This window comes from Barbatula barbatula, assembly GCF_947034865.1.
Source record: "Barbatula barbatula genome assembly, chromosome: 14".
In the NCBI taxonomy this organism is placed as follows: Eukaryota; Metazoa; Chordata; class Actinopteri; order Cypriniformes; family Nemacheilidae; genus Barbatula; species Barbatula barbatula.
Genome location: NC_136777.1, coordinates 13,600,435 through 13,617,248, shown reverse-complemented (window position 1 = coordinate 13,617,248; position 16,814 = coordinate 13,600,435). Strand labels below are relative to the sequence as shown.

Below are 16,814 nucleotides of genomic sequence, written 5' to 3'. Positions count from 1 at the left end.
ATACTGATGTACGTGCCTGGTGGAATTTGGCAAACGTGGCAACGCTGGCATCACACCACACGATCTGGATGGAGACGCAATATTGTGATTTGATGGTTACCTGTTGGGTAGGCGGATCCTCTTTATGGCATAGTTGCAGTCGTCCACTTTGTTGCGTGCCTCAAACACAACACCAAATCCACCACGACCCAAACACTGAACGGGCTCAAAGTCTGTCAGGTATCTGATAACAACAAACCACAGATGTGAGGATTCCTTTGATCTGGATGATCTAAATGAATCTGAAAATTGTCACGCTACTTGCAAGAGTGTGCAGATAAGCAGACGGAGTTAAATGAGATCCACTCAAAGATACATATAAATAACCATTATTATTTTCATTTGAAAACAAAAACTTAAAAGCATTTGAGTCACAGTAGCTATTAATTTAACTTTGAGTATTGAAATGTCACAAAGCAATGAATGTGATCACAATGCCATCTGTGCGTTCCGCATTCAGCAACTGCTGAAAAGTGTTTAATTTACCACAAGTGCAAATCTATTTAAAGAAATGGGTTTTGAGTTTCTAATTTAACACGACTACACTTTTAAAACCTCCCAAAATCATTATTTGATGCTCAATTACCTTGAGACGTATTCACTAGGACGCGTCTCAGTGATGACAACTTCTGTAGGCTCTTTGACTTCCAATTCAAACTTGCTGTCAGTCTGACACTGTGTCTCAGACTCCTTCCTTTGCTGCACAGAAGAATGAAGAACAGTCTTATTTCAACCTCAATTACCTTACAGTAATGTTCATCTGATGTAATAATTAACATAAGATCAGTTTCTCTGACTGCATGTGTTTGTGTACACTTTCAAGCCTTTCGTTTGTTTACCCGCACGTATGCTGTGGTTGGATGGAAGAACTTGCGGACGATGTAGGTGGTGGCAGCGATGCAGAAGATGATGGTACCCAGAATCTCTTTCCACCACGGCAGGAGCAGCACGGGGTCTTTCCTTCTCACTTGAGAGTTCTCGCCATCCTTCTTTAGTAAGACGCTTATTGCTGTCTCATCACGACGACTGCGGTAACGTGGACTATATGGAAAGTAGTATCCGTTATCTACGTTGGGAAAAACAGAGGGTGATGGGTTTTAGTTTGCTCTCAGACCACACAACATGTCAAGGTTTCACGCTTTATGGTTGATTAAACGCAATCCTAGCTACTGGTATTAAATGATGCAACTACATGATCTGAATGCAAAAGAATGTTTGCCGTTCTCACCATACGGGTACTGCAGTATTGACAGTGCTCCATTGCTGTATTCCTCATGGGAGAATTTATCATTGTTCAGACACTTATCAAACTCTTCAGATCCCACCAGCACTGGAGTACGAGAGGGAGAGTCTAAGAAAAGATAATAAATGTAAAAACAACATTACACAGACTTGACAACACACATTTGCATTTATAGCAAGTAGTGAGTGTGCTTACGGATTAGGGGTTTCCATTTGACAGTAGGTGGTGGTATCATATCCATGGTGCTCCAGCGTCCGTTGAGCGCTTTGGGCTTTGATGGAAACTTCTCGGAGATTCTCACAGAGGACTGAAGGTATAACTGACCCTGAAACATCCCTTTTTTGAGAGAGAGAGAGAGAGAGAGAGAGAGAGAGAGAGAGAGAGAGAGAGAGAGAGAGAGAGAGAAAGAGAAAGAGAGAGAGAGAGAGAGACAAAAACAATATATTTTAGAGCACATGTAGTTATCCATCCCTCCCATCTTTGCCCTACATGCTCATGCATGCAAAACAGGAAAGTTAATCTTTTTTAATTCGGAGAGTAATGATCCTATTCCAAAACCATTCTTGACGCAACTCAATTTTTCAGCATCAGCACAAGGCCAAATTAAGCAAATTAAGGTGGCCGGTTGCCAAATTCTGCATAAAAGCCGGATAAAACATGTCACCTCTGAGCTCACAAATAAAGGAAACAATAAACTATAATCAGAAACAATTCTGTGCAATCATGTCTAAAAGAACCACATAAAAGAAAGTTGGAGAGAAGAAAGTTTTTCTTGTAATTCGTCAACCAATCTACGCTTTATTATGGCAGACACTTAATTCCATTTTTCTTCAGGCCTAATACAAAACAAACTTTCAAGAGCATGTTACCCAGGTAAACGCTGGACTCCATGGCCAACCGGGCCTCCTCCATGATGTCATCGTCATCCTGAGTCTCAGTCTCAGAGTTGGTGTTGTAGGTCGTGTCATCAAAAAGGCTGATGGGCGTCACCTTGCCACCTCCCACCAACCATGCAGAGGCAATGGGTGTGCAAAACTTCACGCAAAAGAGAGATATAATGAGCTCATCAGTATGCATTTATTAATCCAAAATTTGAGTTGAACTCAATTAATAACAAATCGTGTTACCTGATGTTCCCAGATCAGTTGTCCTTCTGGTTTGGTGCTGAAGGCCATGACTTTCCAATCTGGCACAGAGACTTTGATGACCAGATCTAAACCTTCTACCTGAGCGTGCGAGTTTGAATGCGTCTTAGCATGATTTTTGGTTTGTGCGTCGTTCTCCTCATGGATCACGCGTTGTGCTTGATGTCGGACCTCGTGCCATGTCTCTCCGTTAGACGCTTCCCCCTCCAGAAGGTTGAGGTTGGACTGAATCTCAGGGACGAATTTCATATCAAAGTTTCCCACACTGAAGTTCCATCTAACAGATAGAGAAAAAGAAAACACTTGACATCTTTTCAAGGCTCTGCACTGTAAACTTAAATTGCACTTTCTGAATGTGAAATGCACTTGAAACGAGCTAACAAGGAAAATATGAATTTAATTTCTTAGGAAGTATGAGCAACAGCTTCTACCCCACCATTGTGTTTTAATACATTAACATTTAAATTTATGCATTTGGCAGACTCTTTTATCAAAAGCGAATTGCATTGCATTATACAACACTTTTGTTTCTGACTATGTGCAATCCACTGGGATCGAACCCATGACCTTGCCGTTGCTAACGCCATGCTCTAACCACTGAGCCACAGGAAAGCTGTGCAGAAATACTGTGCAGCCATGCTGTAAAATGTTGATAAAACCCAGCATGCACTGCATCTAATCTACCTGTGTTCAGGTTTTAAGATCAAACACAAGGTCACAAGAAGAGCTCAACAGAGCATGTGTGAAGTCAGAGCCTGCAGGTATTTCTTACTTCTCAAAGCCGTTGCGGGGTCTCACTGCTCTGACAGTTTTCTGTGTTCTCTGGAGTAGCAGAACGTCCTCTGGCTCTCCTTCCTCATCCCCCCATCGACTACAGCCCACCGCCGAACAAATATACCTCAACTACAGAGAAATCGATATAGACAGAGAGGTTAGAACCAACAACCAACCCGATAATATGATAAAAGAATACAGAATCCTAACAAGACATCAATCATTTATTTCTACAAAAAATCAAAGATACTGTAGCAGCTGTCCAACTTATAAATAAAGAATAAATAACTAAATAAAACATCAACAAAAACAGTTGATACGATTTGTGCGCTACATTCCAGGTCTCAATTGAATAAACATAAGAAATTGTAAAATCCTTGTTTTAAATTTTGGCACATTTAAGTTTCTCATTTTTATCCCACAGAAAAAAGTGCGAGCAGGTTTGGATCATCCTGACGTTGAATGAATAAGAGATTTATAATGTTTGGGTGAACTATTCCTTTTAGGTTTCTTTGCGTTACCTTGCCACTATATGCTCCTAGGCCATATGTGGTGAGGGACTTGCTGCCCACCAGCACAGTATCCTCTCCGATGCGGTACGAAGAGTCCAACAGGGACTCGACGCTGAAGGGGACAGCCTCCATACTCTCCCTATCCCTGTTCCACTGGAACAACGCTCCATCCAAAGACGGAATGAACATCTTATTCCCAAAAATCTGTAAGGCAGAAACAAGGAATATCACGAACAGTGTCTGATGCGAACATCAATGAAACCCAAGCACTTTCATGAATTTGATGCGACACCTCAGAAAAGAAAAAACTCTAAAGTCAGCTGAAGTGACATGTGCTTGGAAATGAGGCAGTGCTATGCAGACATTTCAACATTGAAAATCCTTCGCATTTCAGATCATCCGCAGCAGGGTTGCTACAGTAGGATGAGCAGACAGTGATGGCTAGAGACGAGGGGACAGAATCATTGAGACTATGACCAATCAGCTTTCAGCGCGTGTGTGGTCTTTATTGGTTCAGGCATTATCACACTGTGTGTCATTAACATTTGGCAGTCTGTGTACCGTTGACTGAAGGGTTACACAGTCCTACAAGTCCTTACAGAATAAACATGCACAAATGGTCACAAGCTCTCAGAAAAAAAACGCACACGTGCTTGATTACAATGAGAAAACAAGGCCATTAAATAAACCGACCCCAATCCAAAAAATGATCTCAGCTCAAACAAACACTCCTTAAAAAACAGAGGGGGGATGAGATCACTAACGTCCTGTTGTTCTAACCTTGACACCTGGTATGGACCAATAGGAACGCGGAACGCTATGAGAACGAAGGCACCTGGAGAATGAATGATTGGCTGTGAAATGAATATATTAGGTCATCTGTCAGTCATGTCGGTGTGGGCTGGGGTTGAATCTTGTGTTCAAGCGGTGTTACTGAGGGTAAGAGGTTTATATAGACCGTCTGTGTGTGTGTGTGTGTGTGTGTGTGTGTGTGCTGCATTGATGACTCATCACTGTGCTACATTGAGTTAATCCATCATGTGATCTATTTGTCTGATCTCTGGCTCTCCAGGATCTCCTGCTGCTGGGTGAGACCTCAATCATCCTCAACCCAGTTACAACTTAAATCAATGAATAATTACAGCCAATCAATTAAAGGAGAGCACAGGTTCTTTCATAGCCGATATCCAGCACTCCATTAATGTCATTAGCTGTAACACAGCGCATCTGAAAATCAACACTATCAGCTACACGAGATGCCATAAAAAAAAATTATCCATTAAGAACAGCTACATCAGCAAACAATGAATTAGAGGGTCTAATAAAATAAACACAATTTTGTGGAACTAATATTAATACTTTTATAGTTTATTTTAAACGTATAGCTCCACCCACATACAACAATTCTCATGTAGGAGACAAAATGTATTTTGAGAAATGTCTCACTGGTTTTGTGTCCGTAAAATGCAAGTCAATGGGGACCAACGTTGATTGGTTACCAACATTCTTCGAAATATCTTCTTTTGTGTTTTGCAAAGTCTATCAAAAAACTATCCCTTTAATATTACAAACACAATTTCTTTTTTAAATCGTGTCAGTTGAAGTTAAGCATGCTTTGGCTGATTCTTTAACAGCACTGTATATGAAGTGTTAAAAAAGTATTAAAAAGGATTTAAATTGCCTTTGTAAACTTTTATTACATACTTGAGGAATTTCTAAAGATTTGGCCCACAAGTACATCCAAACCAATACACATACACAAACAAATAATTACACAAGGCAACAAAACATATAAATACTTAAGCAATGTTTAATATTGCATGACTGATTTATTATTACATAAAATCTTCAACCATGGAGTCGCCCTTGTATCTTGAAGAACATAACTTTCCAGGACGTGGCATTTTAACAACAGCGTTTTATGACTAACAAGAAAGTTTTAAACATCTTAACTGTAACTTGTAAAAGTAAGAGGTGTTTTATGTCATTCCACCTCTATCTCAAGTCAGTCGGCTCTGTTAATAAAACACGTGTTATGCCGTGTTAAAAAGCCACTAGCTTGACACATGGCGCAAATCTATTTTATCATGCTCTGGATGTCAGGAAAGGGAAAAGGACCCGGCAGGCCGCCCCGTATTGAAGTGCACTCTTTGACCTGGGGATATTTTGCTTGCCAAAGGTGTGTTTGCACTTCAATGGCAAATCTAGTGTTGGCGGTTCAAAGTGTATTCCGTTGAACGTGCCCCCGAGGCTGTTGTTTTGATATATGCTTTGTGACCTGATGGGCATGACTTGTCAAATCAAAGCCCCAATTTCTGTAGTAGTAATAAAAGTCTTGAATTCATTTCTGGCAGTAAATAATGAAAATTCTTCTCTTTACTAGAAATTCTTCCCACTCTGAAATCAGATGTCAGGCTGTAACAGTAGGAGCATTTCACAGTAGGATAACCATAGAAATATCACAGATTTACAGTATACAGTATCAAACAGTCATTAATATTCTAGGTATTCTATTGTACAATAGTAATACATTTCTGTCACCGTTTCTTCAAGTTAAATAAACTTTTATTTTGACAGGTTGTAGTGAGAACCCTTTAGTTTCAATGTTTTTTGTTATGGATTAAAAGGCTCATGACATTTTCTCTCATAGTAACTCTGGATATCCATTATGTAGTAGACGAGACACCACTGCTCATTTACTCATGTAGAGACATGCAGAACAAGCAGATTACAGAACTTATTTATTTATTGGTACTAGTCATATTTTTCCACTTTAATATTCAAAGAAACTAGAGCAGCTCTACTTAAGATTTATTCATAAGTTCATCCATCCAATTGTGCATTTTACATGACATTGACATTATACTGTAAATGTTAAGACTGGATTTTGGGATTCCCTCTGCATCACCCAAAAATGAAAATTCTGTCTTCATTCACTCACCCTCAAGTTGTTTCAAACCTTTATAAATGTCTTCGTTCTGATGAACACAGAGAAATATATTTGGAAGAATGCTTGTAACCAAACAGTTCTTGACTACCATAGTAGGAAAGAATTCTTAGAAAATGTCTTTGTTTTGATGAACACGAAAGACGATATTTTGAAGAATGTAGGACAGCAAACAGTTCTAAGGTACTTTTGACCATTGACCTTTTTCCTACTATGGTAGTCAATTGTGGCCGAGAACTGTTTGGTAACAAGCATTCTTCCAAATATCTTTCTCTGAGTAAATGATGACATCATTTTAATTGTCGGAGAATGTATTGAATAGGATTAGGAATTTAGAATACTGTCATGCAGAATATGTGCTTTATAAAGTACTAATAAATAACAAATATGCAAATAATAGGCATGTTAATAAGCAACTAGTTAATAGTGAGAATTGGTCCCTATTCTAAAGTGTTACCATTAACAGAAATGCAATATAATATGCATAGCTATGTCTTCAACGGTGTATATCTAGCTTACACAATGAGGCGTTATGTTTTTTTTTACCTTAGAATGAGCTATTTCTATCTACATACACAGCGGGGGCCCTTGCATTTAATACGCCATGTTCTGTCAGCCGTTGAAGTGTTTCGAAAGGGAGGGGAGGAGCGAGCGGTTGGTTGCAAACCTTGCCGCTAGATATTACTGATTGGACCTTTAAGTTATAAACAATAGAGCGTGGGTGGATCAAGCTTAGAGTCTAAGGCAGTCAAGTAGAAAGAAGCTACCTATAAGCATGTGAGATGCTCCCTCTGGTTTTATTTTTTACCAAAAACTAAAGACAAACAAATGTGCATAGTATAATACTCATACCATATCATACAATTAATATCAACCCTAATCACATTCACCTAGATTCAATAATGGCAGACTACACCAGGTTTAATATCAGAGACGATCTGGGAAAGTCTGGAAACACTAGAATGACAGAGAAATTCAAACTGATGCCATACTTAAATGTATATGATTAGGATTTGAGTACTATAATGTAGAACTATACGTTTCAGCCTGTTCCATACACCAACATTACATCTAGCTTGTTTCGTACATCCATCGGTTAAAATTCTGTTCAGATTCCATCTACTTACATTCATACTACATTGTTTAAGATGCTCTAAAGAGCACAGCATGCCAAGTAAACTTTGAGCAAGCACCAAGGGCATAGTTGGCATCACCAACAAACATCTGGTCACCTGCGCTGTGATGACGCTATTAAGGACAGGAAAGGGCAAATAAACACAAGGGTATCAAACTAAATCCCCTCACCGATCCCCCTGACATGAATCAAGTGTTCAGTTGAGCTGAGGGCAACTTCTGAAATCTTGTTTGACACAATCAATTTGAAAGGTTTAGCCGAGGGCAGTCTGGCCCCTGTCTTTAGGGATGAGAGGGGGTTTTGAGAGTGCTTAAGAAGTGTATTTGTGTGTCTGTGTGTGTAGGCAGGATATCCCTCCGTACTCCATGACCCCCAACAGATGATATCGCCTCACCGAGTCTGACACATACCATTACATCACGCTAGGTGCAATCCCCTCTCTGTTCCCCATTTGTATTCCTACACACAATCACAATACATCAACATTCCATACTCCTCCTGGTACAAAAATAAATCACTTTAGCACTCTACACACAGTACAGATGGCCTGCTATCAAAAACAACAACAACAACAAGCAAAAATATTTATCGTCTAACCTAATATACAGTAGCAGTGGAACTGCTGATGCGGCTTCTGTGATATTTCTGCGATGAGCGAGTGAGATATACTGAACAGGACATCAATGGAACGCCATCTCTCTTAAGTTGACATCAATTACATAAACCTGAATGGAAAGCAAATGAGCGGCAACAAAAATAAAAAAACAGTAGTAGTTCACTTTCAAAATAAAGGTTCATGATAATTTATTCACCCCCATCTAACTCAAAGATGTTAATGTATTTGTTTCTGTAGTCGAAAAGAAATGAAGGTTTTGGATTAAAACATTCCAGGATTATTCTCCATATAGTAAACTTCAATGGACTCCAAATGGTTGAAGGTCAAAATGACAGTTTCAGTGCAGCTTCAAAGAGCTTTAAACTATACCAGACGACGAAAAAGGGTCTTATCTAGTGAAACGATCTTTCTTTTTTTAAATAAAATAAAAATGTATGCTTTATAAACAGAAATGCTAGCCTTGTTCTGTTCTGCGATGAGCGTTCATGACTTCAAAAAAATACGTAATTACGTTGAAAAGGTCACGCTTGACGTAGGCGGAAGTATCGAGTCTTTGTTTAAAAGTTGAACGTGCAAGTTTCTTTAACATTCTTCAAAATATCTTCTTTGTGTTCTACAGGAGGAAAATCATGCCGGTTTAAAATGACAAGAATAATTTTCGTTTTCTGGTGAACTATCCCTTTAATTGTCAATCGACTTTAAAAAACGTATGTTTAAATTGTATTGTATTTATTGTATTGTATTGTATTGTATTGAGAACCATCCCCACATTGTGTCTACTTTTATTCTGCACATCAGACAAAATTATGAATTTAATTTGGTGTTTATTCTGCATTTAAACAAAACAAGAAGTGAAAAGCCTCATGAATTAGATGCTATGCAGAAATTCAGCCTTCTGGCTCATTGGATTAAAGCGCATTAACAATTAAAACGGATCTCTCTAAAGATTAATAGATGTGTGTGTGTCTGTATTTGTGTGGGGGGGTCAGCATTCTTATGGATGACATCATCCCACACATAAGGCATTACCTCATTCTTCAATCCTCTCAGCGTGACTCACACAACGCTGTCAGTGGCATCCCCCCACACTCAGCCAATCCTTCTCACTTTTCCTCTCTTCATCAGTCCTCTTATCTCTCTTTCCCTCCATCACACCTCCCCCTCTCGTGTTGTGACAGCGTATTTCTGCAGACAATGCTGTTTACCGTTGGCCTCTCTCCCAGTGCTGTGGCATGCTATAGGAGACTGCTCTCTACCGGCGCCATGGCGAGGCTCAATCAGATGGGTGTAGCTTGCTCTAATCACCGAGCAGAATGCATTGTGAGGCACAGCCTGAGCCAATCAGAATGGCTAGTTGCTAGGCATCCAGAGGTAAAAGGGGAGGGGAGATGAAGACTCTGTCCAATGGGAAGACTTCACCAACAGCAGCCAGGCATTTCAGGTTACCGCCAAACCAGAAAGGGGGGTCGACAACATCTTACATATACACAAGCTACACATACACAAGACAAATATGGAAAGTAAGAAAGGTTGTGTGTCCTACATACTACGGGGTTTGTGTATTTCTTCAGTGTAGCAACCACTCTCACCATTTCACTCTGACACACAATGCTAAAGCCACACAACATAAATGATAACAAATTGTAATAAGTTGAAAAAGTTTCTGTAAGCATCGTTGAAACAAATGTATTACAATTGCACAATTAAATCTATTTTAACTGCGGGTAATGTTTGTGTCTCAGGGTGTTTGTGCAAGTGTGCATGCGCACACACGTATAAGTGCATCACTGCCAAATGCTCTTCCTCCAGGCTAGTCTTCAGTCCCCAGTGAGTACAGAGTCTGTGATCTGTGTGTGTGTGTGTGTGTGTGCGTGTGTGTGCTTGTTTTACCCAATTTCCTTTGGGCCATGTCTCATTCTCTTCTGGGGTAAAGAGGTTCAAACAAACATTGCCTCTTCCCACACACACTCACTCACTCACTCTGGGGCAAACTCACTGAACAGTTGCACTACTTTAGCACAAAAACCTGCGTCTTATTCACTACCCACCCACAACGCAAATTTAACATGTTCTGAATGTATACTTTGATGATCTTGTTGTCGGAATCACTTCAAACTATGTGTAGTATACTTTGTAAAATAGGCTTATTATAGATCGCATCATCACAAAATTATTTAATTTACGGTATTTTTGCCCATGCTAAAAGGAGTTTTATTTAAAGGGAGACACTTCCATGTATTTTATATTGGTCATGTGTGAAATAATTAAACTCAACAAACTGTTGTGAGTGAGTGCATAATGTTAAATAATGTTACATTGAACCACCATGTAAACAGCTGTTCGTTTTGGTACATTGGCTTGCTTCATTCAATGAGTATACAATGTGCTTTCAAGCATGAGTGTGTGCGGTACCTCAGGTTTGCTGAGACTAGAGGAAACTAGACATCCTGAGCCAACATCCAGGTCCCACTGCTTGCGTCCCTGGTTTAGAGGATCCAGAGCTGCGATTCTTCCATCCAAAGTGCTGATGATCACCAGAACCCTGTCAATCACACATACAATTCATACACAGTCACAGTTCAGCAGGGCATATATGTCGTGCACATGCAACGAAAAAAAACGGCCTGTACAAAGAATATATCTAGTAGTGTGGCACGCGTGCAATACAGTTTGGCAGGTGAATTAGACAGAGCTGCTTGTTTGTGTGAAGTGCGTTTGTCGTTGTGCTTGTTCATGTTTGAGGTTAACTAATGGCGCACCACTGTTTATTTGAGTTTTTGCAATTAAAACTTGTTTTCCAGCTGTATCGAGTCCATTGATCTAGAGCCCTATGATCTGGGCGATGTGGGAAAACATGGAAGGAATCACGCAAGCCGAATTCTGCTATTTAAATATTTGTATCTTGTAAACTGTATCTTACTATACAAAGACATGAACACGTGAACTTCATCCACAAAGCTGTTTATTTTACGAGTGTTTCACTGTTTGAGTCTGAAACACTGAAACTCAAGAGTCCTCGCGACAACCCGTCAAAATAAAAATCAGGTTAATTTCAACCAGATGAAAAAATATGTACTTGTGGTAAATTTATAAACTGTAATAAACACCATAGCATACTTTAATATTTACTATAGTATATAACGTTCAAATATACTATACGACACAAGAATTTTACTGCAGTTTAATGTAGTACTATAGTATACTACATTATGGACAAATGTATTGTAAAGCATTGAAAATACAAAACTACAGAAAAAAACGAATTTAGGAACAACAAAATGTATCCATTTGGATAACGTTACTGTCCTTTTTCAGTTACCTGTCTATTTATGTGATGACCTGCACTTGTGTTTAAAGATGATAAAAGACGTATACTTGTGCTAAAACAGTTAGGCCTGTGCTTCAAAACTTTAAAACTCTGTAGCGGTTTACATACAGCCCTGTTCAGTGCAACGTTTACTGTTGAATAAATCCTCATCTTTTTTGCATAAACCATCTTTATGATTGTACTGTATATGAGCTGGAGATTTTTGCGTAAAGATGCTTGTAATATTGCATAATGTTATACATCTATATTACTGCAACATTATGCAAAATTACAAACCAATAACACACACAATAAAGTTGTTAAAGGAGCAACAAAGGTGTAGTGGAAATCCAAACACCAATATTTAGAAAGCAGAAAAAAGATTATGCTTACAGTATATCCAATTGTTTGTTCTGCCTTTAAAGGAAGGCTTAAGATCTTCCTCTCTCTGTCTGCCTCTCACTTACACACCTTATAATTAGTAAAATTTAGTAATATTAAAATTAATAAAAATAAATGATATTTGGAGTATAAAATGTTATTTAAATACACATTGTTGAATTTGTTATTAAATAAATTATGCATGTGAATGATCCTTAAACTAAATCTACACTGTTAAAGTACATTGTGTGTGGTGTGAGGGCGGGGCCATGGGCCATAGATGTGAACCACTAATGTCGTCATTTTGTTACTGTGGATCCGGGGCTGCTGGTGTGTATCGCTAGCCATAGCATTGTACATTAATTGTGGCATTTAATATTTGGTTAAATTTGACATTTAGCTATTTTAATCAAATATTTTGGGCGGTTTGGTGTGCGTTTGGGCAGGTAGTGGACCGTTTTTGGGCTGGAAACCATCAACTCTATGGTACTCTATGGCAACAGTGGTAGTGACTGGTCCTGTACGTCATTTAGTGTACTGAAAAGTTAGCCAGTTGAGTTATTCACATATTCTTATTCTGTGATAATTTATTTACATTATGCCAAAAAGGTTCTATTTACAAAATCAAATTATAATTTGGTGCTATAAGGTTCTATCTGCAAAAGCCAATCAGCATTTTGAATGCACACAAGAGGACCAATTAGGATCAGCTTTCTTTGTCATGTGACCGGACTCCTCAGTGACGGGAATATCTGAGGAAACAGTGCAACATAAAACAATGTTGAAAAGAAACCTCAAGGTTGACAGTTATATTTTTGTTTTGTTTTAGGTTTTGCTGATAAGATTATTTTGTATATATTTATAGACACAACACTAGCCAGCAGCTCTAGCTTCCTAATACCTGTATTTGCAGAGACTCTCATGATGCAGTTAATGCCAAATAGTCCATGGTCAACCACATCAAGAGTCTTGATTATAACAATAAGCATTATTATGTTTTTTCAGCCACACTCTCTTAAAAGTGAATAAAACATAGATTTTTACAAGACTTATGCTTGACTTAAACAAGAAAAAAGCATAAAAAATATGAAATAAGTGTAATAGAAACCATGTAGACGTACCTTTTTTAAACATTATTATACACTAATTTCATGTTTTAACAAAAGTTGATTTTTCAGAATTAGATCTGCGTTTGACCGTTTCCAAACTTTTTACAAATGTCAGAAAATGTTGATATTGAGATTTGTTCCTCATATCATTTTTGCTATATGAAATGCAAAAGCTCAATAACACAAAACTACTTAGACCGCAGATATAATCTTATAATTCCAAGGCGAAGACTTGTGTAATTCAGACTGGACCAGGCGGTCTGAAAGTAGCCGCTGCTCGCGACAGATTTGACATCATATAGTGGTCGCATGGTGACAGTTCCCTGTACTAAACAACTTGTCAAAGTAGGTTCTATGCATCCCGGCCACGAGTGCACCTTCTGAGAGAACGTCAGCTTTTGTGGGCAGAGTTTGGAGGGAAGACGTGAACTGAAATGGTTTTCAGTAAGAACTGCTTGCATGGACATTTCATTTTGCCGTGTAGCCTATAATAATCCAACAGTTTTCGATTATTCATATTTTCATTTTATAATGTTAAATTACACTTTTTAATGAAGTGTTTTGTTGTAGAGGTACAGAGTACAGTACATGATTTCAGCAGTCAGTTACGTATAGGCCCAATATAGACTATTCAAGAAGGGAAAGTCCTAAATGTTTTGTTTTAATTGAGCCTACAGTACATGTTTTGCTCAAGATATATTGTATTATATTGAAAAGCAAGAAAAAATCTAAGAAGCATATTTTGTGCAATAGTGAAAAGATTGGCTAAATAAATAGAAGAAATGCAAAAAGCCATGTTCGGCCATAGGCCAAGTGTTTTATTTTTATTCTGCTTTGGTCAAGAATTTTCATTTTGGTGCATCCCTGCATTTAACGTTAAAGGAATAGTTCACCCGAAAAAAAATTATTCTGTCGATATTCGCTCAGCCTCATGTCATTTCAAACCTGTATAACTTTCTTTCTTCCGCAGAAAAAAAAAAGAAGATATTTTGAAGAATGTTAGCAACCCAACAGCACTGGCACCCATTCGCATCTATTGTATGGACACAAAACCAATGCAAGCGAATGGGTGCCAGTTAACAACATTCTTCGAAATATCCTCTTTTGTGTTCTGTGGAAAAAAGAAAGTCATACAGGTATTAAATGACAAGATGGTAAATTACAGAATTAAAATTTTTGGGTTAACTATCACTAAGCAAAAAAGTATTTATGGGTCAAATGTCTCATTTACTGTATATTTGACCATTTATTATAAACTACACAGGTAACATCTTTAATCTAAACAGATCTAACTGAATTGTCTGCACAGGACACAGGAAAGTCTTTTTGAGCAAGGCTAGGAAAGAGTGCTTTGATGTGTTAACTCAACTCATCCCTCCAGACATAAACACTGATGAGGTCCGAATTTAAAGACACCTCAGTTCTGCTAATCCCAAAGCTCTGGGCCGGCGCTGCTTGCTCTCCATTCTCCAATAGGATTGAAGAGCATAAAATGCTACAGCACAGCACTCCTGATTGGCTGGAGGGCCCCTCCAAAAATATGAGGACTGATTGGTTGTTGCTAAGCAGTGGGCATTGTGAGAATGAATAGGGACACTTCCCACCCAGCCAAAAAAGTAACTGAGGAAAAATACTAAGAGAAAGAGACACGTTGTTGGAGAATAAAAAGATGAATAACAAATCCCATTTTCCGGATGAGATCAAAGAGTGTTTTCCACAGGCTGCTTCACCTCAGGGGAGAAAAAAGAACAAGTGACTAAAATCGGGGACAGGTGGGGAAACTGCCAGAGACAAATTGTAAAAATATCAAATTCTGGCATACGACCATTACAAGAGCCATCGGCTTAAACTTTTGATTGTCTTGCAGTTATGTCAAACAACTTCACATTGTTTAGGCTACATTGTAACAAATTATGTAACATGCTTTGAAGTAATTCATTTATTATGAAAAAACAATCTTTTATTTTGTAAATTATTTAAAAAAATGATTTGTCTTTGTTAATAAAAAGAAAAAAGAAAATCTGTCAATCCACTTAGCGCACTTTCCACACAACCACACGCCTAAGTGTGTCCACACCTCTGATATCTCACTATCTCTCTTGTCTCTCTCTCAGAGGAAGTCAAGAGGATCTCAACTCAGACTTGATGTAAACAGACTGCATGGAAGAAAAAAAGCACAACTAGGGTATCTGAGGAGTCTGGTCCAATCACAAGAGTTTTTCCTCCCTCCTCAGCCAATCGGGGCTTAGATGTGTTGCTGCACTCTCAATCAGTAACCACTCCTTTAAAAAAAACGCCAGCCAATGGACATAAAAAGCCCGCTGTAACCATGCTACAGATAGAAGCTCCTCTCAAGCAACTGTGAGTTTAGATGTACCACTGAAACACACACACACATGTAATAGAAGTACGAGGGTAAAGAGAGCACGTGGGCAAGTTGTGAAAACAGAGGCACACCCCTGCAGAGAAGCTGCGGAGTCCACGACCGGGTAACAAAGTAAAGCTGGGTACTTTCCTGTGTGCTAAACATTCATCACATTAGACACCACACATAGACCTGATACAGCAATTAATCCAAAGACATACAAGAACAAAATGTTCATGCGTTTGATTCCCATGTTAAACATAAACTGATATGTATACAAATACATACGATGAATGCGCTTGAAAGGTACAATGTGTCATTTTCTGGAGGATGTATTTACAGAAATGCAATAATATACAGTACATAACTATGTCTTCAGAGGTGTATAAAGATCTTACATAATGAAAAGTGCACATTCCTATAGTACTGATACTCATAAAATAATGCATATGTGTCTTCTGACTTTGCATTACACTTTAAAAAATGATTCTGTGCCGTAGTAGATAGTAAACTTTACTTAATACAACTGTGTTCTTGTTTTTTTAAGCAAAACTTTAGTTAAAGTTACAGAATAAAATCTCAGAACTCTAAATACCCAAGTTATTGAGTAAATTCAACTTAATTTTACCATGTTCAACCCACTTAAACTTGTATGAACGATCTTTAGTTAATTATTTTGTGGTGGGACTACATTCATTATTTCAGTTAATTTCACCAACTGAGCAGTGAATTTAGAGTTCCCAGCATGCTTTGCATAAGGCAACATCAATTTTATGTGCTTTAAAAGGAAATGAAACACTTGATAGAGTTTATTGTTCAGTTGTCTTTTAAGATTTAGAAGAGATTGTGTTTATATTTTTGAGTTTCTGGGTGTCCTTCGTTAAGAAGAAGAGCTCATAATGTGTGTTTTTGCTAATTGGTGCTAATGCCAGTATCGAGACAACTCCGTTCTACTTCTGCATCATACTGTATATGTTGTAAATGTTAAACTGAAGTTAAAAAAGATTAAGAAGTTAAATCTTATGTTCAAATTAGTATTTCTACTTGATTTTTTCTTCGTCATGTGACAAACTTGAAACTTTGTCTTGTGACATGTGCTTAAATAATTCAGGTAATTTTACTTGATAAATTAATTGAATATTGCGTAAAAAATACACTTTAAAGTACTTTAAAATGATGGCAACACAATTTCACAAATTCTTTTGTAAATATCGGTGTCATTTTTTACAGTGTAGGTATGT

General features: G+C 38.1%; 1 protein-coding gene across 2 annotated transcripts in view; it reads right to left on the bottom strand.

The window, feature by feature from the left end:
- The window catches only part of eif2ak3 (eukaryotic translation initiation factor 2-alpha kinase 3), a 28,320-nt gene that overhangs the window by 4,053 nt on the left and 7,453 nt on the right, over positions 1 to 16,814 (bottom strand). The window contains exons 2-11 of one of the 2 annotated variants that reach the window (XM_079473486.1): positions 10,824 to 10,953; positions 3,723 to 3,917; positions 3,200 to 3,330; positions 2,410 to 2,704; positions 2,152 to 2,317; positions 1,478 to 1,618; positions 1,268 to 1,390; positions 879 to 1,105; positions 626 to 738; positions 101 to 223 (exon numbers count right to left, since the gene is read on the bottom strand). In XM_079473486.1, coding sequence (XP_079329612.1) covers positions 101 to 223; positions 626 to 738; positions 879 to 1,105; positions 1,268 to 1,390; positions 1,478 to 1,618; positions 2,152 to 2,317; positions 2,410 to 2,704; positions 3,200 to 3,330; positions 3,723 to 3,917; positions 10,824 to 10,953 — 1,644 coding nt within the window. Of the gene's footprint in view, positions 1 to 100; positions 224 to 625; positions 739 to 878; positions 1,106 to 1,267; positions 1,391 to 1,477; positions 1,619 to 2,151; positions 2,318 to 2,409; positions 2,705 to 3,199; positions 3,331 to 3,722; positions 3,918 to 9,440; positions 9,540 to 10,823; positions 10,954 to 16,814 lie in introns of those variants that run through there. The other variant, XM_079473487.1, reaches the window with a different exon arrangement.